Raw genomic sequence first — 27,337 nt, 5'->3', positions numbered from 1 at the left:
GTCCTTTGTTATTAAACTGAAACAATGTAATAAAGAGTTGTGCGTGGTCTAAATGTGCTTATGTTAAAGGAACAGTTTTAATTGTATTGGCATTTATCTTATAGCAACAGAATAGAAGGACACACTAGTCTTTCACTTGTGAGCATATTTCCAAAGTCATATTTAGTTTTCTGGGACACAATCTAAAAAGAGATGGCATGTGTGTGTATATTTGCCAATAAAAACATGTTTGGACCACTAGGTTTTTGTATGGGATTCACTGGGCATTTATGAATAGGAGATCCTGGGATTCTGCGTCATCCTATTGGTTCATGTCACTGCAGTGTGCCTCCCCTCAGGCCGCCGCACAGCCCAGCCATCAGTCTGCTGCTGTACCGGGGGAAGGCTCTCCTGCACCGGGCCGGACCTCACCATCGTACCCTGCCTCTCTGGAGCCTTTTTCGGCCAGACATGTTTTGTGTGCAGCAGTAACGTGGAGGAGACGGGGGGCGATTTCTGTGCTACTGTTTGGTCCTCAAGGGGATGAGCCAGTTGTTGATTCTAAGCTGCAAAGAGAAGGAGCCACACAGAGAGGTAAGATACCGTTTACGTAATGGATAATATTATGTGTTTTATCTGCAGACTTTCGCACGCGCGTTGATACGGCTTTATATTCGCTATTACTCGTGTTTGTGAGGGGCATCTGGAGGTGGAGATTAATGCGAATACGTAGCCTATTAAAACATGCCACTCCCTGCAATAGCATACTGATGCCCTGGACAGACATCTTTAAATGATTAAAATGGAAGTATGAAAATATGACAATTATTTGTTTAATAAATATGGATGTTATGCAAGGCTTCCTTAGATCAATCCGCATCTATAATACCTTAAGTTTACAATTGTATCTCCCCCACATATGGCCTACCCTTATGGTTTATTGTGTTTTTTGGTTAAATAAGACTTATATTATCTAAATTGTAGAGTTAAAACGCATGGATTAGTGACTTATACAAACACACACAACACTGTTAAGACATTCCTTACCAATATGGTCTACTATAATTTGATGTACTATAATATAACCCCTGTTATTGTGGATATTTAACAAGATAAAGTAGCCTGCAGGCTGCCAGAGGTCAGTCATGCTCAGTGTTGAGCTCCACATGGTGCAGAAACAGAACATTTTGGTCAGGGATGCCGTGGAGTGTAGTGTGTGTGTATGTTTGTGTGTGTGGGCAGGCTGAGGTCACTCTCATGCCTCTGAAACCCGCATTGCTGATGTGTGCTCCTATCCAGTGAAGAGTTATTTAATAGGGTGTATCATCAGGTTTCCCTACGCTCCTAAAGCAGAACACAACATCAGACGTCCTCTCTGTTCAGTGATTGCATAGCAACAGCTTGTTCACAAGTGTCCTCAAAAAACTCCTCAATTCTAAGGAGATAACACAGTTGTTGTGATAATATGGTTCATTCAAAGGACAAAATACAACGAGAAAAGGTGTCCTTTTTCTTGCCTGCTTGGCATTTCAAATGAGGGGAAACGCTTTGGGGCAGATGCTGGTTGTGTAATAATCCCATCTCTCATTGTCATCAATAGAATGCTTTACTTTAGAACCTTACATATAGAGCGCTTTATGTAAAATCAAATCAAGAACAACTTGCACATGCAGTGGATTATAGAACATTTTGTTCAGATTTATTGCATCAGGTTCATTGTGTTGTACATCTGAATAGGTTAGATTAAGCATGATTTGATATTATATTCTCTTGACACAATGCCAACCATCTGTTTTGGTCAAATATCACTATAGTAGGGCATCACTCGAGGTCCTTCATTACATTTTTCTAATTCGATTGTATCTTCACCTGTAGATGAGTTAATGCACCTTTGGGAGAAAGGGCAGTACAAGCTACTCCATTATCAACAGTGCATTTATTATCCTCTTAAAAGCCCACTCTGGCAATTTAGTATTTCACTTCCGTAAAGGAAGGAATGGCCAGAGTCTGGGTAGCAGAACCCTATAATTCAAGAATTGTTGTTTTAAGTATAGGTTGGGTTTGTGTAACACTGGATCGTACAATTCCTATAATGCAACAAATTGCATCATTCCATTTCCCTGTCTGGTAAATGCCCATGCCTTTCTCTATGCCTCCATTATCAACACACGCTCCAAGATACCCTTGTGACTAGTCAGGGATAACATGATATGTATATATATAAAAGTGCTGGAATGCCCCTTTTAAAAGTTTTTCCCAGTTTATATTTTCTTTAGAAACGTTTGAGTGCGTTCTGCTTTTGTTGTCGGATTGAGATTGGTGTGAATCAGCAAGTAAGATTCCAGCCAAAGCCTTGGTACATTATGTGATGTTGTCTCGGACGCTATTGGCAAAGGGATCAGTTTTCTTTTGCCTGTTGGAAATAAATTAATAATGAGAGTTTGCTGTTTTTCAATTAAGATTGAGACGTGTGCTGGCTTAGCTACAAGGAATATGTGTCGGTCAGGTGTAAAGTGCTTCACCAGGTCACAAGGTCAAACAGCCATCTTGTTTGAGTCCTTCTGAGCACGACATCCACATCCTGCAGACACTTCCTATTCTCTAACCTTACACTACTGTCGAGACATACATGATTTGTAGGTTATATCCTTTTGACAATGTGATATAGATAGGATAACGTTACGTTAATCAATTGATAGACATTGATTTAAAATATGATATATATATATATGTCTATAATACCTAACAATGTCAGCTAAATGAAATGTAATGCAATGTAACATAAGTTGGTTATACAATAGCTGTAGAGAGAGATACTATACTATGGAGGATTGATTTTCTAGGACTAGAGTGGGTTATTTCTTTAGCTTTACTCCTTTAGGAATACATTCATGATTAATGATTTTTACTCTCTCCAGTGGTGTGGACATTTAACTCTCGGAGGTAATGGGTGACTCAAAGTTTGAACAGCACGTAATGCTTCACTTTTAATTGACTTAGTTAGTCAAATAACTTTCATGAGTAATTACAGTTTTATAAAATTTCTTCAAAATCATTAAATGTGGTATTTGTGTTAGAATTTCCACATAGATCGAAAAAAACTGAATTAGTGATTTTAAGCTAATGTGCTTTGAAGAAAACTCTAGAACAGATTTTGAAATTGTCCTTTAATTCTCTGTAATCCCCCGGAACGCTTTGGGATTTTGAATTCTTGTAAAGGCCACAGTACCGTTTTGTTCATTCATTTTCTCTAGCCAAGAATTATCTTTAAAAGTGAATGAAGCATGAAACATCAAAGCAGCGCTGATGTCTGGTTGTAGTGTAAAAAGAGGAGGTCACATCTTTAAGTGTGTCTTTGGCCTCAGGAGCATTCTACTGTGCACTGTGTACACACACCAACACACACCAACACACACCAACACACACACACTCATTCAAGAGGGAACAAAATCATTAAGCTGTAAACTGGAGATCTGCTTTCTCTTCCTGAGCAGCATCTGTGTCCATCCCAACGTTCCCTTGAGCCTTCTGATGGATGACGTTGAAAAGCAGGACTCTCTAACACCCGACTCTCTCATTGTTACATTTATTTAGAGAGGTCATAGGCTTGTTAAAGGTAAGAAGGTCATACAAAATATTATCTTGAATTAGGACCTATCTTTATTAGCTCAGCTCGGGTTAGAAATCTGAGATTACACAGCAATGTTGTTGAGAACTCTGACAAGTGGAGTGCCACCACACTAACATCTCACTTTAGTTGCATTTTTTTCAGCAATTGATTACCCTTTTTGTAATGTTCCTTTAAATTATGCACAGCTGCTTTGTCAGGAAAAAGCTCTATCCATAACATGGCTAACAAACAAATCAATCTCAATAATGGATTGTTTTGTTCGTAAAAATAAAATACCTTTTAAAGAAATGGATGTGAATGGAAGTGTTTGTCTTCTGACAGGAGTTAAAACTCACTTCTAGTCGAAACATTCATTGTGTTTGTATCAAAGCCGCTGGTAATAGAAGACAAACAACATCTCAATTTCCATTTCTGTATCCATATAATTCCAATGTGTATGTGTGCGTCTGTATGCCAGTGGTTGTGCTGCAGTACCATGGATGGCATACACTCAATTGTGTTTGTGTGTGTATATGAAGATACACCACAGAGACACTATGTTCATACATGCTAATTAAGCTCTTTTGAATGTGGTATGTATGTGCTTTTGATGTCTTCATATGTGGGAATTATTGTCTATAAATAAACAGCAGAACAGTGGTGTTTTAATTACTAAGCTTGGTGCTTTGGAACCTGTGCTCTGGCTGAGAAAGTCATTATGCAAAACACACTTGTTGGTAATCAGATGCAGAAAAGCTACTTTTTTTGAAAACATGGTGAGGGTGGACCAAATCCTGGCAAATAGCTGCTGGAAGCGAACCATTATTTGTATTAAGTCAACACAGGATGCAGACACTGTTTTTTTTCTCCAATTCTGCAAACATATTTTCACGAGAGGTTTGAGTCAGAATAGACTGGTACTACAAGTTAACAGTTTGAACATACAGTATAAATGTTGGAAAAAGTGGACCTAAGAACCAAAACCCCTGAACTCCAAATGCTTGTAGTTGATGGTCAGTTTATGCAGAATGTGCAATAATGTCAACACTTAAACTAAAATAAAACAGCTGATACTGCTATCGTCACCTTATTTAGCATCACTGTTTGGTCTTAAAGTGAATTTGTCAGGTTGAAAAAGTCTGTGACTTTATCGTATGTGTGAAATGGAAAGCTTTGTTTTCACTCTAAATATGTATACATTGTATCCAGCCTGACTCACTCGTGCATTTAGTTGTCTTCCGAGAACATCCTTAACAAGAGAATCCTTAAATTGTGCCTCCACACATATTGAGTTATTTTATAAATAATACCAGCATAAAAAAACCTTTGCACTGACAAGCAGCTGTTTGTAATGTTTCCACGCATTTCAGTTGTGTTTTTACGCTGTCTGGCGAAATAGATTCTCTGCAAGCTACAGTATTTCCGGCATAGCTACAGGGGAAAAACATAAAACATATAAACAACAATCATCTGTTTAGGGAGCTAACCTTTCAAATGGAAAGAACGTCTTGTTCTTTTTACTTAAAAGCAACAATACTGTATTTATTGTTTTGCTCCCTGCTGCAAGAACACCCTGCATGCTATTCACGATTTGAACATATACACAAGACTAGAATATAGATACCCCTCCAACTCACAGTCTCTATGCAAGAAGGCAGGTTAGGCACCGCAGTGTTACATAAATCCAGATTCCTTGGGTTTAAAGAATGATGAAGCACCATGCCCTGTCTCCGGCCATTCCAGTTTATTTAATCAAGAAGCCCCTTTAAAGAGACTAGATTTGACCATAGAGAACGTGAAATGGTTTAAGATCTTCAAATATATACACATCGATCATCATATTACACTTCCTGTCGTATTCCATGGTCCGATTTGACACAGTGTCAATATGGAGACAGCTTTCTTAATTGGTCTGGGGTTGCTTGAATCACCTCATGCTCTCTTTGCTCTCTGGTCCTGGTTATGAAAGCTCCCTGCTGCCTAATGGAGACAGAATGAGTTGTCTGTGCTGTCTATCACTGCCTCCCTGCTGCCTCACCCTCCATCTCCCCCCTGATCCTTTCACAACCAGTCACAACTCCCTCGTCCATCTGCTCTTTGTGTCTCATGGCTGTGACCTTATTGCTATTCTCTGATGCTGTACGACAGAAACACAAACCCCCCAGTGTTTTTATCAAAATAAATTTGTAACTCCAAATAAATGACTCTCGGGGGATTCGAAATAGGGATTCTGGATTAATATTGCACAGCTTGTCATTGCGCTTTTTGTGACATTATTAAAAGGCCAGATTTTAAGTTTACTTCCTGGTATTGCGCCTTCTCAGGTTTTAAGTAAATGGGTGGGTTTAAGCACACTATTTAATATGTTTTCAAGTAATTAAATAGAAATGGGTTTTTAATTATGATAAAGACAGGACACATTAAACATCATAACGGATCGAGATGTTTTTGTGTGAAAGTCTTTATTTCCTTTGTTGTTCTGTATAATATTATTCTGCCAGAGGAAAAAGTTGATTGATAGCATTTATATTAATATGCATGGGGTTCACAGAGAGGTTTTTAGAATCAGAAAGGGAATACAATCAATTGCAGTATAAATCAAAGCAAGCTGTGGCTGATTACATGGTCAATGGCAATGATTTTAAATAGTTTTACATTTCATTATGACATTTGATTACTCATTGGTGTGTTTTAGGGCTTGAATATATATCCTATATCCTCTGTTCCCAACCTTTTTGGCTTGTGATCTTCATCAAAGCCTACGTGTAACCCTGTTGTCTCCAATTTCACATCGACAAGCTGAGCCTAATAGTGAATTTCCTTGCTATGGCTATATTTGAATAGTTCCGAGATTTAAAGAACACATTCGCCCATAAACTCTTATGAATAGAGTTAAAACGATTTGTAATAATGTTGAGAAAAATACGTTTTTACATCTGGACCACTTTGGAAGCCACTGGTTTAGATCAAATATACAGGATTAAATAATTTCAGATGTCTCATAATAATACTATTTTTGGCCATACATAGTGACTAAAAGGATATGTTTTTAAACTGAACATCAAGATTATTACTTTAAAAATAAACACAAAGAACAATTTAATCAAATCATCATGTCGCCAATCCACTGAAAACTAATATATATTTAATTATAGCCAGCCTCTGACAAGGATCTCCAGTTTTCATGTAGCGAGGTTTTGTTCAAAAGGACAGAAAACTCATCCCATTATTTCTGATTTACTTTAGTTAAATCCTGATTATGTTGCTTGTTTTCCAGGGCAAAGGACTGCTTGCAGTGAACAGGTGGCATAAAACAATGAAGGACAGTCGGCCAGTGCAGGACTAGCCCAAACCGAGGGATCTGGAGTGGAGGTGGAGGAGGAAGAGGAGGGGGAAGACCATAGAGAGACAAAGTAAATCACATGACCAGGCCCTGGGAAAGGCTCCAAATTAGTGATGTTCCCCTCGGGCAGGGATTACCTCCTCCCCGTCGTCTACCTCTCCATCGCTCCCGCTCTTCCTCCCTCGCTCAGCACTGCAGCCTTCCATCTCCAAGACTCTGAGCCGTGAGAGCTCGCTGTGCTCACCCACCCACACACAAACACCAACTCACACACTCTCTCACACGCACGCACACACACACACACGCACACACACACACACACACACACACACACACACACACACACACACACACTTTTGCATCCTGCTCATGGTCGTTGGCCTGTCCTCAGCTGCTGCTCCTGCTCTAGTCCGTGACCATGAAGAGGCCCAAGCAGCAGACGGGGCCGCTGAGCTTCCTGAACTTCTTCAGCAGGAAGCCCAAATCAGAGCCGAGGCCCGAGCGGCCGCTGGAAGCCTGGCCCAGAGAGGAGGTGGCCATCACCCTGACGCCCAGCGAGCACCCCGAGCAGGTGAGACGCAGGAAGAAAACCCAAATCTGTGCTATTATTTCTCATAGTGTTGAGTTTTTATGTATGTAGGAGTTAGATCTTGGATTATATATATGTTACAATTCTAGTCCTATTTTTATAAAGTCAGTTAATAAGCCTTTTTTTATAAGTAGTCACTTTTTGTAAACATGCTGACAAAAATGGGCATGATAAGACAGTAATGGTCAGGTTTTGTTTTCATTCTTTCTTACTATTGATATAATGCATATAATGGCGTACAAAATTTGCTATTAATTAGTTCATTATCCCTCCATATTTAGAGTCATATGTATAGTTTTTGCCACAATGACAAGAGAAATGTCTCACAAGAAGCAAGAGGAACCTGAAAAGAGGCTGTAGATCATTAACCTTTGGATGTATTCGCTTCTGCTTGCTCTCATACTGTTATAGCTCAAGTCCATTAGATTGTTTATTTAATTAATTGGTCATTTCGAGAAATTATGTTGCCAAGAAACCAAGCTCATCAAGTATCGCCTACATACACACTCAGCATACTGAGTATTAACATGAAGATGTTCCACTTGCTTTCATTTATTTCTCAAAATATATGTTTTTTTAACAGCTTACACCCCCTACCGTCTACTTTTGACCCTGCTTATCACTCTGAGGTTTTTTTAAGGTCCTATACTACATTTAGTAAATCAGCAGCTGTGTTACTGTTCACAGGACCTCACTGCAGAAGAGGCTGGAGGAGAAAGAGGAGAAGGCGGGGGTCCTCCAGCGGCGGCGTGGGGGCCAGCGGAGGCCGGTGCCGCCACAGCTGAGTGCGTGGGCGGGGTCAGCAGCGGCTCCACTGGCGTCCTGTCCCTCTCCTCTTCCAGCCAGGAGCAGCTATTGGACGAGCACCTGGAGGAGTGCCCACTGTGCCTGCTCAGTCAGCCGCGCTGCCACTTCCCACGACTCACCTCCTGCTCCCACCGAACATGCTCCGACTGCCTCCGCCAGTACTTGCGCATCGAGATATCGGAGAGCCGGGTGGGCATCGCCTGCCCGCAGTGCCCCGAGACCCTGGCGCCGATGGATGTCCAGTCCATCCTGGACGACCAGGTGCTGCTAGAGCGCTTTGAGGAGTACCAGTTGAGGCGTTTCCTGGCTGCTGATCCAGATACACGCTGGTGCCCTGCGCCTGACTGCAGGTGAGAAGCAGACCACCAACAAACATCATATATTTATCCAGAAAAAGTTTTACAGTTTGCACATTCACACTGAAAAGGTATTGCTTCCAAGAAATGATAAACTTAAGGGTCACTGTGAGAGCAGGGACCTGAGCCAAGGCTGTTTTTATAAGTGAAAAATTATGTAAGTATCCGCCCGGGGATTCAGATCCACTCCAAAGTTTGATGGGTTTTTCCTTGACCCATGTGCCACCCTCAAACCAAGCTTCATGGAAATCGGGCTTGTAGTTTTTTCTATAATCATGCTGACAAACTACAAGGAGAACGTAACAAGTTTAGACTTTCTTTAGGTTTCTACTTTGTTAACTAAAAAGATAATTTCATAAGGGAGAGGAAAAGGCTTTAAACCCTCATCCAACTCCACTGGTTGCCGGTCAAGTCCTGCATCACCTACAAAGTCCTCCTCCTTACCTAAAAGTCCCTCCATGCCCATGCCCCCCAGTATCTATCGGACGTCCTTCACCCACATGCCCCACCCCGGAACCTGCGGTCTTCAGACTCTGGCCTGCTTATCACCCCCCGCACCAAACTGCGAACCTTCGGGGACAGAGCCTTCAGCGTGGCAGCCCCCACCCTCTGGAACGCTCTCCCTGTGGAGATCCGCAACATCCCCATACTTGACGCCTTCAAAAGGGCCCTCAAGACCCATCTGTTCACCAAGGCCTTTGGCCCCTAATCTATTTGTTGTTTTGGTCTGTCTGGTTGTCTGATTGCCTTTTGTTTTGTTATCTTTGTTTTGTCCTGTTCTTCCTTGTAAAGCGACCTTGGGTCCCATGAAAGGCGCTATATAAATCTAAGCTATTATTATTATTATTAATTCCATGAAAATTGACGATTCAATATACTGCAGTTATCTTGAGAAAACAAAGAGAGCCCCAATTCAATGTCACCATGTGGCAGTTCTTTCAAGTCCCTGTCACCCCCCAGCAGCTTTATGTTGTAAAACAGAAGCCTTGCAAAAGTTTTTCAATGATTGACTGACCGAGCTTTGAAAAGATTTACTGTAGATCTGAAATATGAATGATTAAGCGAGCCTCTTTCCATTTTGAATCTAAAACCCTTTCTATAATCTATGTAAATGTGGGTCTTACACTAAAATACGTTATTGGTGAAGAACCTGGTACTTTTGGGACTATTTTAATTTGTCTTGTTCCGTATGGCTGAAATTGGGATTCTATCATGTCACATGAAGATTTTTAGAGCTAATGATGATTTTATAAGCTATAATTGATGTTATTTCAACGCAGAATTAATCATAGAAATCATCATGAATCATTGAAGGAGAAATCAAAGTCCAATCCAACTCCAAAGGGAGAGATATTCCCATCCCCAACCGCATTAACACAATTTTTTCCCTTTGACAACAACTTAAAAGTGGCCCTATTATGCATATTGTCAGGTTCACATTTGTATTTTGTGCCTCTACTGTGACATATTTACAAACTTTTATGTTAAAAAGCTCTTTATATTTCTCATACTGCCTGTGCTGCAGCATCTCTTTTCACCCTCTGTCTGAAACCAGAGCCCAGTCTGCTCTGATTGGCATACTTGCCGGCTCTATTGTGATTGGACAACTGCTAAGACATGTCGCGCCCCTTAGCCTATCAAGTACAATGTGTTTGAGCGCAAGCCAATAGAAGTGCGAGTGTTACACAGTGAGCTTTTGTCGTCCATTTACATCAGGGGTGGGCAGGGGTGGACTGGGACAAAAATTCAGCCCTGGCATTTTCTGTCCAGACCAGCCCACTACATTATCAGCGGACACTACATAGAAGTCCACTAAACTTGCGGCATCTTCTCTCATGCATACTACAAAGGAGAGTCATATTCCTTGATAGCAGTTAACAAATAAAGCACTTAACTATGAACTCAAGGACTAAAATTGACAGCTATATCAATCAATCTTTATTCATTATAGTGTCAAATCACAACAGAAGTTATGTCATGACTAGGGGTGGGACGAGACTAACGGGAGAAGAACCCTTATGCTACCCTTTCCGGTTTTAGTATGTGACTGTGAAAATCTTTTGATGTAAGCCCAGTAGTAGTTAAAACCAGACTCGGACAATAATAAAAAAAAAATATCCTGACAAATAATCTAAACAGAAACATATTACAGACAGTAGCAGCATTAGAGCTGAAACCCACTTACTCATTATGAAACCATAAATAGAGAATTGGAAAAAAATATATATATATATACTGTAGCTGTGTGAAAAGTCTAAGACATGGGTTACAGGTCTGAATAGATATGCATTCTCATATACGTGTATGTGCACAAGTATGTATTGCTCTATACTTTCTCGTCCACAGCCAGCCAGCTCCACTCCTCACCAAATTCGTGACATGCAAGAAACAGCAAACAGAACTTGTACTCAGTATCTGTGTACTGACAAATATATGTAGCCATGTAGCCTTTTTGTGACGTAGTGACACTTAGTGAACAAATGTATCTGTCATGAAGGATGACTTAAGTCTCAATAGAGCCCTAAGGCCTACCTGCATAACTGTTAATTGAACTTAAAAGATATGCAGATGTTTGAAATTAAAACCATCAATATGAAAATCTTCAGCCAGGAAATAATCATAATCAAACCTTTTGTTTCAATCTGAGACAAAACAAGTTGCATAATAAACTCACAAAGTCAAGACGAAGCTCTCAGATATGATCTATGACTCAAGCATCAAGAAGAACTTCTAGCAGGTCAGGAAAACCTGTTTGACAGGAGATAATGGTAGCAGAGAATATAAAGAGACATTTATGAATTACCAATTGTCATTTTATAACACATATAGTATGTTTCTTCACATAAACCTTTAAACATAACCTTTAAACATACACATATTGCATTCCTCTCACCACATGAAATAAGCTCAGGAACCTAAAAGTGGCCCAGTGAATGATGGAGGAGACAAAGCAGGTCCTCAAAAGAGGACAGAGGGAAAACAACTTCTTAGGCTGTCATATATAGGGTGGTCCACCTAAAAGAGACATGGAAACATTATTAAGTCTCTCATCATCACAAATCAAGTATGAATTCATATAACATTATAAGACACATGACATACTCAACAAATCATAGACTTCTCAAAAAGTGGTGAAGTGGAGGCAGTAAGGGAGCAAATCCTTGAAAATGGACGGAGGGGGAATAACTCCTCAAGCTCTCACATGTCAAGTGGTCAACCTGAGAGGGAATCGGATACATTATTAAGTCTCTAATCATCACAAATTAAGTATGATTTCATAAAACATAAACAATTATAAACTCACCATACTAGAGGAGACTCAACAGCCAAACTTTGGTCCAGTGAAGGTAGAGAGTGGACGCAGAGAGAGAGCAAGTCCTCGAACATGGACGGAGGGGGAACAACTCCTCAAGCTCTCACATGTCAAGTGGTCAACCTGAGAGGGAATTGGATACATTATTAAGTCTGAAAAATAAATAAAATGTTTTCCTCTGTCCTGCACCTAGAGTTGAAAACTTTTGGGATGTGCGTTTCTTTCAAAACTTTTTTAAAATTATGAAGTATGAATTTATACAACATTAAAAAATACATGATAAACTTACCAAATTCTAACAGTGGTCCTAAATGAGAGAACAAGTCCACATATAGAACAGAGGGAGAACGACTCCTCAAATATATCAGAACAACCTGTAATGGAGAATAATTGATAATTTAGTGTACATGATCACACCATTAAGGATCAACACATAAGCACAATACAACTTCTGAAAATCATCATTAAAATGACAAATAATGAATTACTACATCCATAATGTGTGATAATAACAATAATATTAAATATTTCTCGCCTTATCAGTGGAGCAGCTTTTTAAGCAGCTCACTCTTCTCTGCAAGTCTGTCTATCACAGAGTCAGAGTCCAAGGACATGAGGATGTCTTTCTCTGTGGCCATCAACATAAATGCCTCCAATTTATCAGATGAGAGGGTGCTTCTGAGTCTGTTTTTAATAAACTTCAAAATTGAAAATGTGCGCTCACAAGCCACCTGTGTGAGGGATAATGTAAGCAGGTATTTATAAGCAAGGCCTAGGACAGGGTATGCATCTGTTAGCATGTTGAAATGGCGAAGTATCTGGTAGCAGCACAGAGGGCATTCTTTGCAGGAGCAACAGCTTATGGGAGTTATCTCAACCTCTTCTGTGTTGTCCTCCTCACCACCTGATCCATCTTCTACTGTTCTTGCTTTGTACTCTGCCAATGGGGATGCCTTCAGCCTGTTCCACTGGAGTGCAAAGCTTTTCAACTCGGCCTGCATATTTTCCTTGGTTGCCCTGCTGTCAAATCCTTGCAAGCACTTGCTTAAGTCTTGAAGGGCAGACTGGGGAAGAGCACTGGTGCAGAGCTGAGGGAAGTTTCTGGGATCCAGACATGCCAAGTCAGCATATAGATTGCCGTGTGTTAAAAAGCGCCTATGAATGGCTTCAATTGCTGTGTCCATGATCCGGTTATGCACATTCACCTCATAGGATTTTTCTGCATCATCCAGGGTCTCATCCTGAGCCATCTCTCCAGGCAAGACTTTCTTCATCCTCCTCCTCTTTTGTGGCAGTGTGGCCTCCACTTCAATGTCTGTGTCATCTCTCTCTTGGATTTCTGTGTTTGTCCAGTTGACAGATGTGTCTGCTGCTTTTTTTACAGATTCAAAATCTCTTCCCAAGCTTTTCAGCGTATCCTGTGTCGATGCCACCATTCTGTGAGCAGAGAGGATGTCCAATCCTGCCGTCTGAAGGTATTTAGACAATAGAGAGATATGTTCAAATATGCAGAGGAAGATTTGAGCCGTCAAGATCGTCTCATACTTGAGCAATGACTGCATATCCTCTGGCCATGACACGGATACATGGTTTCACTGTTGCCTGTTTCTGTATAGCTGATAATGTCAACAGCGCATCAACGTACAGACCATCTTCCAGTTTTCCAAAGGAGCCAAACACCTTCTTCAGGGCCTCATGCTTGGCCCACCAGCGTGTCTCGCCAATAGGAGCAAGGCGTCTACGTCTCTTTTTTCGGACTGACTCTTCCCACACATTCATCCTTTTATATGACTCTTTGATGAATACCGCAATGCCATTGAGGAGCGCAAACAGGGACCCACTCTCAATAAAAATCTGGGTTGTGTTTGCAAGCACCAGATTTAGTACATGTGCGTAGCACCATACATAGTGTATATGCCTCCAATCTGACATTCCACTGATGAACAGACTGCTATCAGTTCTCTTACCGAATGCCATGCAGATGAAACAATACAGCATGTGACGCTCTGGACAGTACGTCAGCCACCTTCTACTGGTGCCGTCTCTGCTACAGAACACTTTCTGCACCACTGGTGGTGGTGGTGCAGTCTTTGGGCTGCCTGAATTGGTCTGGCTCTCTCCCTGAACTGACACATTTACACAGAAATTAAAGTTACACACAAATTATGAAATAGTTATCACCTCAGTAAACAATAAATGAATTGAAAGATTACAATAAATTCAATGGCAAATATTGCAAATTAATGTAATTATTTCCTATAGGTTTACTTCTATTTTATGCTAAAATTCAAAGTATCTCATCTGTATTTACAATACAGCTTGATTCTGCAGCTTCATCTCTACTTACAGCTCGTTGGTCCATGTGAACGTTTACTGTTGCTATGGCAACAAGAAACCGCTGACGTTAGCAGCTCTTAGCTAGCCTAGCTAAATCATCTGAACAATAATAACCCATAATATCACAATTCGGCCTATTTAAACAAAATCAACCACAACTACCAACATTCACAGCCCTTCAACTCTGGGATAATATGTTGTCACAAGTAGGACTATGCAGTTAATTAGGTCACATCACATTCAATGTAAAAACGTTTTCTACTTTTTTTTTGGACATGTCTCAAAAATGTAGCCTAGCCAGCCCCAGGCTAACGTTACTTACCATTTATGCCTCCACTCGCTCGTCTCCCGGCGCAGCAGCACCTGCTGGGGCGGTGACCCCGGCACCAAATAGGTCCGTCAATTTAGAATATTTAGCAGCCTCCACCTCCAGAGAGTTCAGCTTTTTAAGTCAGAGTTTTTCAGCGCCACCCGGGCGTTTCTTCTGCTTATCCATTTTCAGCTAAGCAGCAGCCCGTCCCGCGACTCCCGCCCATGCCATGAGGTCCCGCCCCACCTTGGTTTGTGTTGTGATTGACAGCATGGTCAGGGCTCTCTGAGCCTGTCAGCCCATGATTGATTGACAATGACAAACAATAGACCAATAATATGTGTCGATGCTGGCAACACACTGCTAGCCCTCTGTAGCCAATTGGCCGGCCCAATTGGAGGGAATTTAGAGAAAAAAAAGAAAAGAAAAAAAAACCATAGCGGACCGGCCCACATTGGGTCAACGGCCCACCGGGACGATGCCCGGTATGCCAGATGGCCAGTCCACCCCTGGGGGTGGGGAACCTCCGGCCCCCGGGCCGTATACGGCCCGCGAGACCATTTGCTACGGCCCTCGAGGTAATTTATAAACACACGCAAAAGAGAAAAAAATTAAAGAAATCTAGACCGCAAAAAAATTAAACAAGCGAGTGCCTGTTTTTCCTGGCCAAGGTCAGGGTCCTTGAACACAACACCAGCTGTAACGTGGTTATGGCTAGAAAGGATCCGTCTTGTGTAAAACTCTCGCGAGAGTTTGGCTGAATGTCACATGGCTGAATGTTTACGTTTGGCAGGCAGCCTTTCAGTTACGATCGTTAACATCAGTGGGCCACAGCAAATGATGATGAGAAGCTAAACTATCTATTAATTATGTCAATTACAGGGAGTGTGATTGTTGAAATAGGGTGTTAGCGATCTTGCTGGTGTTCAAAGAAGAATGACAACACTGTAGATCACCAACACTATGGTTTATTTTTTATTCACAGGCAAGTCAACGTTGTCGCAGTAAAAGTCCCAAGATAGCTCCTGGTGCAATAAAATATTCCCTTGCAGTGTTTTACTATTATGTCTGATGTTTCAATATTAATATTGCTGCTGCATTAATGTGTATGTTGCATCATGTTACTGCTGTAGATGTGTTTCCGAACCGCTCCGATTACAACGAGAGTTACAACGAGAACGTGACGTCATATTTACACTAGACGGATCCTTTCTAGCCATAACCCTGTAACGTGTCATCACGTGGTATATGTCTCGTCTGACAGGGGTGTAGTTCTTCTGACGGAGAGCACCAGAGTGTCGTACCCATAATAATATAAGGAGCCGGACACATGCCGCAGTATTTTCGTGGCTGTGTTTTTAATTGAAAGCCCAGTGGCGATCTGCTCATCCGTCATACTAATCAGACAGTCAATAACTTTGTTGTTATTAGCATCTGGTTAGCTAGCTATGCTAACGAATATAAGAAGCTTTTTCTCCAGCTAGTGAGGTAAAGGCACATCTTTATATGATCATTATAGTTATAAAAAAACAAGATAATAAAGTAAACAAGTATAAAATACTATATGACAGTAAATCATTTTTGTTATTAATAAACAAGAATACAGTTTGAAAGGGGAGTGATTTGTAAAATATCCATAAAGAAAAATAAATCTGCTTACTGTTCTGTTTCATATTGATGTTGAGAGATCTATCCATAGAGCTCCTAATGTTGCTCTCAAAGTGCACCAGATTGATGTTTTTAACTTCAACATTTTAAAAAAAATCTCGGGGGAGCATGCCCCCCGGACCCCACTGGAGGACGTAAGGACCCCCCTAGAGGCGGTTAGGTCCCCCCCACTTAAATCAGTCCACATGGATAGGAAACTAAATACTTTTGCACACATCTTGTGTCCAATATGCTTTCTGCTTTGGTGGTCATGCCACAACCATGCACGTGAATGCATGCACGAGTCATGGTAAAATATCTGGATTAAGAGTTTGCTTTTTCTTTGCACAGCATGAAAGAAAGGCGAAATGAATGGGCTGTGATTTTAGTATTTTTAAGCAGAGGTCAATAATTTGTACGGCCCTCGGAGGATGTTGAAAAAATTGAAATGGCCCTTGAGAGGAAAAAGGTTCCCCACCCCTGATTTACATGCACTAAAACCCACACTACAGGAAAAGGAAAACCCCAAAAGCATAATAGGGCATAATTTAAAGACCACCATGCAATGCGACCACATGACATGTTAAAGGTCCCATGTCATGGCCATTTCTACTGATCATAATTCCATTGTTGAGGTATACTAAAATAGATTTGTATTGTGCAATTTTCCATAATAACCGGACATGACATGGGACCTTTAACAAATTTTTCTGTTTTGTTTACAACAATGCAGACACTGATCCATTTACGCATCACCTTAATGTTCACCGAGGGGTAACAGGATAGGGCTGCTGATGGGAAATCATAATGTGTGCGTGTGCATGTTGTGTGTGTGTTCAGTGGAAATCTGTGGTCTAACGAATGTAAGAACCAGGGTTCAGGACTTGGTGGTAGACTGGGTGTCTCCTAGACTCACAGCTTCGTCATGATAAACGAGTAGAGCAAAAATCCATACGTCGATGAATCTTGCGCTGCAGTGATTAAATATAACTCAGAGGAACAAGATCGGATTTCTTAACTATCGGCAGAATTATGAGTACACGTATTAGAAAATCCTTACAAGTGGGTTTCACAAGTATTTTGAATTTCAAATTTCCCCCATGTAGACGACCCTTTGAAGTGGTGCCCCATTACGTAAACTGGTCACAGTTATGGTTTGTTTATTCCCGAGCTCTCAACAAATACACACATTCCTCGAGGTCTTAGTGACAGAGGCTTAGTTGGAGATTATGTTGGCTCGGAGAGAGTGTGGCAAAATATGGTCCGTGCGCTTGTTTATGTGTGCATTTTTTCATGTTTTTGCTGCATATATGAAGCTACTGAAGGTGGTTTCAAAAGAAAAGCTGCAAGGGATTTCTCAGAGCACACACAGTACAAGTAATTCTAGTTTAAGTCAATATGTGCCTGTTGGCCAAACTAAGAACAAGACAGCACATACAGTATTTTGCCTGAACACAGGGCAGAAATAATGACATTAGTTTAAATATATTGGTTGTGTTTACTAACATATGAAGCACTTAAAGCCAAGAGCAAACATGAATGTGTCAGCTGCTGTTTTGTGTCAAATGTCGAATAGTCCAATTATTTAGTTTGATAAGAATATTCAATTATACCCTGAATGTTCATTTTATGAATGAGCAGGTCCACTTTAGCTTTGTTGTTCAGCCGAAAGAGTTTTACTTGAGAACCAAGCAGTTTGATCCTAGTCTGACTCTGAAGTGGGATCCAGGCAGCCGTCGTTTATCAAACCTTTGTGTCAAACCTTAAAACCACAACAAGCTGGAGATGCCATGAGGAGTTTTTCCAGACCAGAGCAGTCTGGATTTGTCAGGCCCTCACATTTTCTTTTGAATATTAAACGTTATGGTAATGTCCCCTCTGAGGAGTGAGATTAGCTCCACTCGCGCCAAGCTTGTTCTCATCAAAATGACTTCTCGAGATCTGAGGACGCGATTGTTTCTGGTTCAGGTGAGGAACTTCTATGGTATCCAGTCCCACAGATAGCTGTGTCTCTCATGTGAGGCACACATGTACTGTTCCGATCGAGCACATGATGAGAGACTTGCGTCAGCTTTTCATAGATATTCCAGTCAGCCAACCAAAGCTGTGATCTTAAGATGAAACTGCAGCAACTGTGAGTCTGCTGAGAGCAACAGGGTGAAATAGTGAGTAGGGAGGGCACCTTGATTTATTGTGCCTGATGCTGAAGTTCTCTTTAATAAGAACTCCTTACAACAAAGAATTTCATATTAATGCTGTCCACTTTATCATTTTTATCAGCAGTTTCTCTCTCCCCCCTCAGCTATGCAGTGATAGCTTACGGCTGTGCAGAGTGTCCCAAGCTGAGCTGTGGCCGTGAGGGTTGCGACACCGAGTTCTGCTACCACTGCCGGCAGCTGTGGCACCCCAACCAGACATGTGACCAGGCCCGGCGGCAGCGAGCACGCCACACCTCCGGCGGCAACGATTCCTCCACGCTGTACGTCTTCAATGAAGAACCTGGAGGAGGTGAGACCAACAGCTGCCGTTAACTTGCCTCAATGTCTTTATCCCACATTTTATGAGAGACAAGTGAGAAATAAACTTCTGGTGATCCATTTTCAGATCTGATTTACGTTTTCTCTCCTGTGTTTATGAGATAAGAACAGGGGAAAATAATGGTTTTGCCGGATCTATATTTCTTTGTCATCATCATCTTTGAATCGGGTAAAGATAAAGGTTTTGTGAGGATCATTTTTTTCCAGTTTTTTTATCAATAATTCCAGGTGAGTATTAGAGTGCATTAAAAAAAAATCGAGTCACTTAGGAAATGTTATTGGCAAAAACCCACCTGTTTCATTAAAATAAACATAGATTGAATATCTCTGCATCAGCATACTCAAGGATGGGAAATGGATCACAATACGTTCCTTTTCTCACCTGCCGGAATTTGTTCCAACAAGTATTGTGTGGACACCCCTGACACATTCACTCTGTTGCTGAAGATGCAGAGGAGATCAAAGCATGCCCTCGCTGCGGTGCCTACATCATGAAGACAAACGACGGCAGCTGTAACCGTATGAACTGCACTGTGTGTGCCTGTCAGTTCTGCTGGCTGTGTATGCAGGAGATCACCGACGTGCACTACCTCAGGTACGCCTTTCACACTCCTCCCATGGAAACAAACAATGAACAATCAAATGCCCACATCTAAGTAAACCATGTCGTTTTGTATAAATTGAGAACAGGCAGTGAATATATCATCTTATTGACAATTATAGTACTTTGTTTACCCTCAACATGATCATTTGTATATGAATTATTCACTCCATGATACTTTGAAATAGTGAAGAAATCGTTGTGTTTCTCACATGTCTCCACAGTGAACGAAGAATACAAAAACAGACAATTTTTGATTAATTTAAGAGAATGTGAGGGGTTTAACAACAACACAACTATATCAAAACATCTGTTTACACACTTTTAGACAGCCAGTGCAGTTCAATCCTATTCTAATCTATCCAATTCTCTGCTCAGTACATCCCAAACTCATGCATTTTTGCTAAAAACCTTATTTTATAAACTTCCCCAAGAACAGTCTTGGGCTTGCAAGTGCACACTACTATCCATGTGAGTAGTGTATCACGCAAGAATGTATACTTTCCTTTTAAAACGTAGATTTACTGTTTTTGTGGGATTGTTTTTGTGGGATTAACACCGCTATACTATCTATAGGTTTTAAAAGCATTACCCAGTTAGAGATAAAGTTAGCCACTCAGCAAGGCGCGTACACATGAGGTCATTGTTTAGAGGCTGCTTTACACTGCTTGTCTGGCCTTCTATTGATTTTTCTAGTCCTGGAGAGGAGACACTGCTGACTTGTCATCAATACATCCGCTCTAACTGCCTCCTTATTTCCATGCGGCAAAAATAAGTAACTGAAGCTTCAGTATAAGACATGCAAATCTGTCGATGAATGTGTAGAAAATCTTTGTCTGCAGGCGCTACATTGTGCTTTTTCTCCACTGTCCCTTCTCCTTTTCTCTTACCTCATTCTTGTGTGTCTATAGAAGGACAACGTTTTTAGCATCTGACTGCAAATCTGTCAGTTAAGAGCAACATAACGAAACTTTAATACCTACCCAAAATTCCCCCCGCTCAGGCGTCCCCAAAAGGAAGTTTTGCTGATAAAAAAGGATGCTTTGAAAAATAGCATAGCCCTCAGGTGCTATTTGTGTACTTCATGTTGTTACTGCTGCTTCGACACGGTAATTGCTGCTCGATTAAGACCGAACAGCATTAGTTTGAGTTGTTCTGCTCCTTGGCAGTTAGAATTACACCACAACACGGAAAGCCGTTACTACATTAAAGAAGCACGGGAAAATGTATTCTGTCTAACGTCATAGCCAGTGAAAAATGGACTCCTCATAAACAGACTTAAATAACCTTGCGTTTTCATTAATCAAACAGCAGTGTGTAAGATAAATGAGTATGTGAATGGTAGTGGCAAATGACTGTAATTCAGAGAGAGATGACAAAGCTAGAATGAGAAATGCAGATGAGGTCATTCTCTCTGGCTAATATTGCAATGACAACACATTTTGTTGTCAGGACTCATTTATTTCACCTCTATCTTAATAGAGAATCATTCAAAATCGTTTTATTTTTGTCGGATGTGGCTGCATGATGATGATGTAGCAATAGAGGGGATGGTTATGAATGTGTCTGGGTGTATGAACTGAACACACACCATTTTCTTAATTGAAAGAATGAAGCTTGGATAACAAGATATATAGATTCTAATCTAGACAAAGACAAAGAGTCTACACCATTTAGCTATGCTAGCGGGTCGGTGAAACTGTGCTTAGGGCAGGAGAAGTCAGGGCTTTCTGACGAAAACAATTCTTAGCTCTCGGCAACACAACTACTACTACTACTACTACTACTACTACTACTACTATCATGGTTTGGGTTAAATACACTCTTTCTGGCTAGAAAGGCCTGAAGGCTAAATGCTAACAAGCTGATATTTAGCAGGTAATATGCAGGCTCCTCATTTAGTTAGCCTGCTAGCATGCTAACTTTTAAAAAAACAGTTGATGCTGCTGGGAATGACAATGAAGTATTTTCCCTCCAGGTTCGTGAATATTTCTTCCACAGCAATCCATCTAATATTTGTCAAAATATTTCTCTCCAAAACAATAAATGTCGTTGCTCTACACATGTCAAGGAGACACTAAAGTCAGCAGTATTTATTCTCAGGGTCTGTACAACAATTCATGGCAATCCATTATATACTTTTTTTGTTGTTGCAAGAACGAAAGGGAAACAAACTTACAGACAGGAGGAAATTCCCACTCAAACAGCCATGACCTTTATGTGGCTAAATCAGCTATACTCTGTGCATGATTACAGTTTGAACTCACAGCTGATCTCTCCTGTTGTGTCTCCTGTGTGTCTCAGTCCTTCTGGATGTACATTCTGGGGGAAGAAGCCATGGTCTCAAACCCGCAAGGTTTTGTGGCAGGTGGGCATGTTGCTCGGAGCACCGGTGGTCATCTCCCTTATAGCGGGCTTAGCCATCCCAGTCATCATTGTGGGCATACCAATCTACATGGGCCGCAAGGTAGAAAACTCCCAGTAAATCCTGTGTCCGGTTTGAATGCATGTGCTTACCTTTTGAGCGAGTGTGTTTATGCTGCAAAAACAGCAGAAAGTCCAAAATGTAGAAACTATGACTTACTCGAATGTTAAACTATTCATGTTATCAACAGATGAAAAATAAGCTTTCGTTAATGTCATTAGGGAAATAATGGAAATCAGGTGGATTAGGTGGAAACTAAGGGCTCATGGGCAACTCCACTGTGCTCTTAATAGTTATGCATTAGTCTAAATTGGTGGTAGAGCCACGTTATAGCTGTTCACTCAGGCTGAGTTGCTCATGCTTGTTGGGATGCATGTATTTGAGCATGCGAATAAGTGACAGGAGTGAGTTGTTGCACAGAAGGAGAACAACAAGAACCAATTCAATTTCCATAATCTAATGTATGTTTTATTTATCACCATACAGGTCCATGGTCGCTGTAAGAAAAACAATATCTCAGGAAGTAAGCACTACTTGACTGTGGCAAGTGGGGTGATGATGTCCGTGTTTGTGTCGCCTGTCATAGCAGCTGTCACTGTGGGTAAGGAACAAACAACAACATGGACTCTTTCTGTCCGGCATAAATACTTTAAAAAAATATAAAAGTGTAAAATGAGCTTGTTTGTGAAAAAGTAGAAAAGTGTTTAGGGCACTTTGTTTTAAAGAAAGGGGATTCAATTGCCACAATATCCTGAAATACAATCTTTTATTTCACACACCAAATTATGATAATTACAAACTTTATTTCAATCCTTCAAAACCAGATTTACAAGGTCCTCCACAGAACACCATTTGATGTAGTATTTTTAATTTTTTATAATACACAGAAAAAGCAATAAACAATGGATTTTAAGAGGTTGCCAAACACGGAGAGATAAAACAAAATGTAAAAGAACAACATTACAAAAATAATAAATATATACCAGTCTGTGACCTTATCTTAAACTTAAGCAACAGAGTTGGAGCTTGATCCTCCTTTGATTCTAATTCTCTGCTAAATATATATTGCTATTTGATCGTGGTTGTTCAAAAGTTCACATCATAAATCTTAGGTTTACTGCTTTATAAATACCCACAAGCTAGTTCTCTATTAGCCACCACTTTTCAATTAGCACACACACACACACACACACACACACACACACACACACACACACACACACACACACACACACACACACACACACACACACACACACACACACACACACACACACACACACACACACACACACACAATATAATACATTTAGCCACACTGTACTTTTCACCCCCCACCGGGTTTGCATCTACTCCGTCGTTATCATTTTCCTCTCTCCCCGCACTACAATTATGGTTTTGTTTCATATATTTCCCCCACAGTTCCCTGTCTTCTCTGTTTGACTCACACACACATCCTGTCTTTCTGTGAGCTGATTGGCTGGCAGGCTCTTCCTCTTGCCCTGGCTTCACCCTGTATCGAGTCAATAGCGTCCCAGTGCTCCCGCTGTGTTAATGATGTCTCTTTGTTTGGTCGGCACTCTGCTTTGTGTTTCCAAATTCCTATGTCAATCACAGGTTGCATAATCATACTGTGTAGGGAAGCTCATCAAGTTTCTGGACTGATTGCAACGGCTTTAGTGAAGGTTATGAAGGAGAGTAGGGAGACATTTAATGTGTGGAAAGGAAGATTTTCTTGGCTACAATCGTTATTTGCGGCTTTATTCTTATTTTGACTTGAAGACAGGTGATCTACCCAGTGAACACTTCATTTGTTATTTTATGTTTTATTGACAGCAGGGGACAATGAAGGAGGAGGGGTTCCCTCTTGTGTTTATTTGAGGTGTTGCAATGCTTTGAAACTTGAAATGACAACTTTATTAAAATGCAATTTTAAATGAAAAGAAAAGTATTTCAATAACCATTTGTATGCTATTAACAGATATTTGGCACATACTTAAAAACCACTGATTGTGAGAAATATATTATGAATTGGTTTCTCATACTTTTCTTTTTCCCTGCAGGTATGGGTGTGCCACTGATGCTGACGTATGTCTATGGGGTCGTCCCAATGTCGCTCTGTAGGAACGGCTGGTGTCGACCCCAGAATGAGCCCCTTGAAACACACAAAATCCAACTGGAGGACTTAGCCAGCTGTGAGTACACGGCATCAAAAATAGTTAGACATTTTGGGAAATATGCGTATTTCGAGAATTAAATGAGAAAATGGCTATCAATTGAATTTAACAGTAAACCATGGAGCTGGATACATGAGGCAATTTGCTTAGCATAACATAGTATACATCCCAAATAAGAAACACATAAGAAAATAAATGTTTGTATATGGTTAAAAAAAATACAATGTGTCTATCAGTACATATAAATGTTGGAAGTAGCATAGGCATATTTTTAAACTGGTGGGTAGATCTGATAAAGGCTCTAGCTTCATACAAATGAACAACATACAAAATCAAATTAGCGATATCCAATGTTAAATCTAACTTGTTAAAGACTCTTGTCATCTGTTCAATGTTATTTGTGCTCTTCCCACGACCTGAGCTGATTGAGTTTCAACTTCTCTTATAGATCTTCTATTCTCTCATGTAGTCAGTGACCACTGGCCGGGTCAGAAGAACCCAACGCTCAGTGACACCAGCGTCCAGGAAGTCAGAGTCAGTGTACAGGAAGTGGGCGTCCTCCCTAGTACAAGTACCACGCCCCCGGAGCTAGATAGTTATGAGGAATTGGATGAAGCCACAAAACACCACGGATACTCCCAGCAGGACAGCCAATCGGACTGCGAGGTGGTTATTGTGCCTGACAGCAAGCTCGATGACAAACATGCTCCTTCTTTTAGGTACAGGTCACCTCTTATTCTGTTGGTTGTTTCTACCATAGACTGTATCTACACCCAAGATGTTTAGACATGTTCAAGGCATGGCTTTAGGGATGCCATTTGTTTGACATTTTGATTATTGGTCTGTCCACCACTTTGCTTCGTACTGAAATGTCTCAAATATTGTTGGATATATGGCCATGAACTTTGGTAAAGATATCCATGTTCCTCTCTGGATTATTTCTACTCAAATACTAATTTGTCCAACATTTTTGAAAAACTGATGACTTTCCTATCAGCCTCAACTGTACATTGTTGCTAAAAAGCACAAGTACACCAAGGCAAATTCCTGGTATACTGTATGTTAACCTACTTGGCAATAAACGTGTTTCTGATTCTGAAGTTAGCATGCTAAAACTTTAGATATACATTCTAAGCATCAGCATGTTAGCATTTGACTAAAGCACAGCTATGCATATAAGTGTATATATATATATCATGTGACTTTAGATTTGGAATCATAAAGATGTCCTCTGCATAAACGTCCTCAAGTCCGAAACATTTTGATTGCCTAGCAGTTTCATATTGATTTCTTCATGTCTCTTACTATCACCACAGGGAAGGAACCAATTTTGAAGTGCGTGTGGAAATTGAGACCCAACCCAGAGGCGCCCGCCAGTCCAGCCTCAGTAGCATTCTGTCTAGCCGAAGCTTGTCGGTGGAGTCCCTGGGACACACGCAGTCCCAGTCCCAAGGCTACCTGTGTGCCTCAGAACTGGAAGAAAGACGAGAGGGGGGAGGAGGAGAAAGCGAGGAGCAGGAGGGAAGAGAGAAACCAGGAGGGGAAGCAGGAGACGAAGGGACAGTTTTTCCAGTCTTTGAAATAGACGGTGTATGAGGTCGTCCAATGCAGGCATTGTACTTGGTTAAACATAAGTCAGGTGGTATGGAAAGAAATCCATTAGCTGACGTGCCATTGGATTGAACTGAAAATCGCCAAGGCCACCTCCTGCTTCTAAGACCGGCCCCTCCCACCAGTTGCCTTCTAGCTCCAGCCTCTAAGGAAGACGCGGGTTTAGAGACAGCAAATGAGAAAGTGTGTGAGTGTGTGAATGAGACAAATAGCATGAGACTATAAAATAAAAATTGGAGGGGGGATAGACTGAAAATCAGACAGGATTGCATCCATCAATGAATCTAAAACAGAAGTGACTGAGAGCATGTTAGCTGACTAAGTCAGCCTGGATTTTTTCTATGTTGTCCTCTCTAAAGGACTACCTTACACCCCCTCTACCATAAATCTATTTCATGCGGCCCTCTCTTTGTCTGGCTGTGCTCTTACACTTCTTTAGTGACCTCACCACCCTCTTCCCTCTCACTTAACAAATAAAGAGACCCCTACAAGCATGATTTGTTTTATGGGAGATACAGAATCTGTTGTGTCAGCGAGTACATATCACATGAATCTCAAGCCAAGTTATAAGACAGGAGGGGGGATTTTTTTTTCTGCCTTAAGGAATATCTCCGGTCTTTTTAGATGCAGTGCTCACACCTGAATTGGACAACCTTAAACGGATGATGCATGCTGCACTGTTCAACAACTCTTTTGTGAACCAGATGAAAAACGACATCTGAAAACTGTTGAAGCCTGTAACATTTCTCAATAGGGGTGAAGGGTGCTCCGTGACATGGAAGTATTTGAAATGATGGTATGGTTAATTATAACTAATAATCTCAAATCCACAGTCTTCCATGGAAGCAGACAGGAGGTAATGTTACTTTTGCATAATTTTAGTGCAGCTTTTAGCCTTTAAGAGGCAATTTCCTTTCAAACTGGAGAGGGGGACATAGCTTTAGTTTGTAAAAATGTTCACTCTAACGCAGATACTTGCCTGCATTAGTGACAAAAACATGGCAGCAACATTGAAGTATTTTTCTGAAGAGTCTTACATTTTAAAGTAGCTGCATGATTCTACTACTTGCTGTGTATACAGGATAGCACATGAACACACACATTCAGATTAACACATGCGCACACACACCCATGCCCACACACACCCATGCCCACACACACCCATGCCCACACACACACACACACACACACACACACACACACACACACACCCATGCCCACACACACCCATGCCCACACCCACACACACACCCATGCCCACACCCATGCCCACACACACACACACACACCCACCCACACACACACACACACACACACACACACACAGACACACAGACACACAGACACACACACACACACACACACACACACACACACACACACACACACACACACACAGAGCAGTCAGTCAGTGTAGTTGCAGTAGTGTGCGCTGCTGAGAGCATTAAATATAAACTAAAGACCCTCTCAAATGATCACTGAGCACCACAATGACAACAGCAGCATGCCATCTCAGGCTAAACTCTAATAACCCCTACTAGAGAATTTATGAGAAATACATGATTATACATGCTCTGCTTAGCTTCCTGAGTGTGAAATACTTGTGAGAGATGATCTCGGACATTACATGATAACCTGTATTGGGTTGTTGAGAGAAATGAAATAAAGATTTCACCATGAAGGACAAAAACTAAA

General features: G+C 41.0%; 1 protein-coding gene and 1 long non-coding RNA gene across 10 annotated transcripts; one reads left to right on the top strand and one right to left on the bottom strand.

Annotated features, from left to right (window-relative positions):
* The first annotated feature begins 189 nt into the window (after positions 1-189).
* LOC307017124 (E3 ubiquitin-protein ligase RNF19B) lies at positions 190-27,337 on the top strand. 4 transcript variants are annotated; one of them, XM_079646633.1, is made up of 10 exons: positions 190-573; positions 6,867-7,503; positions 8,191-8,678; positions 18,594-18,799; positions 19,276-19,423; positions 21,734-21,797; positions 22,341-22,455; positions 23,918-24,049; positions 24,480-24,750; positions 25,348-27,337. In XM_079646633.1, the coding sequence occupies exons 2-10, from the start codon at positions 7,351-7,353 to the stop codon at positions 25,625-25,627; spliced, it is 1,857 nt and encodes a 618-aa protein (XP_079502759.1). In that variant the 5' UTR covers positions 190-573; positions 6,867-7,350; the 3' UTR covers positions 25,628-27,337. The 4 variants fall into 4 exon arrangements, with proteins under 4 accessions (XP_079502759.1, XP_079502757.1, XP_079502756.1 ...); XM_079646631.1 differs by having other exon boundaries at positions 194-573; positions 19,282-19,423; positions 21,734-21,896; XM_079646630.1 differs by having other exon boundaries at positions 194-573; positions 21,734-21,896.
* LOC307017125 lies at positions 10,400-15,120 on the bottom strand. 6 transcript variants are annotated; one of them, XR_013802029.1, is made up of 5 exons: positions 12,287-15,120; positions 11,989-12,120; positions 11,787-11,902; positions 11,359-11,699; positions 10,400-11,043 (listed from the first exon to the last, which is right to left on the bottom strand). It is a non-coding gene; the product is annotated as an uncharacterized lncRNA (long non-coding RNA). The 6 variants fall into 6 exon arrangements; XR_013802030.1 differs by having other exon boundaries at positions 10,400-11,699; positions 12,287-14,123; positions 14,657-15,120; XR_013802031.1 differs by having other exon boundaries at positions 10,400-11,432; positions 11,578-11,699; positions 12,287-15,112.

This window comes from Notothenia rossii (assembly GCF_949606895.1).
Source record: "Notothenia rossii genome assembly, chromosome: 8".
In the NCBI taxonomy this organism is placed as follows: Eukaryota; Metazoa; Chordata; class Actinopteri; order Perciformes; family Nototheniidae; genus Notothenia; species Notothenia rossii.
The sequence above is the reverse complement of the archived record's forward strand: the minus strand, read 5'-3'. Positions and strand labels throughout refer to the sequence as shown.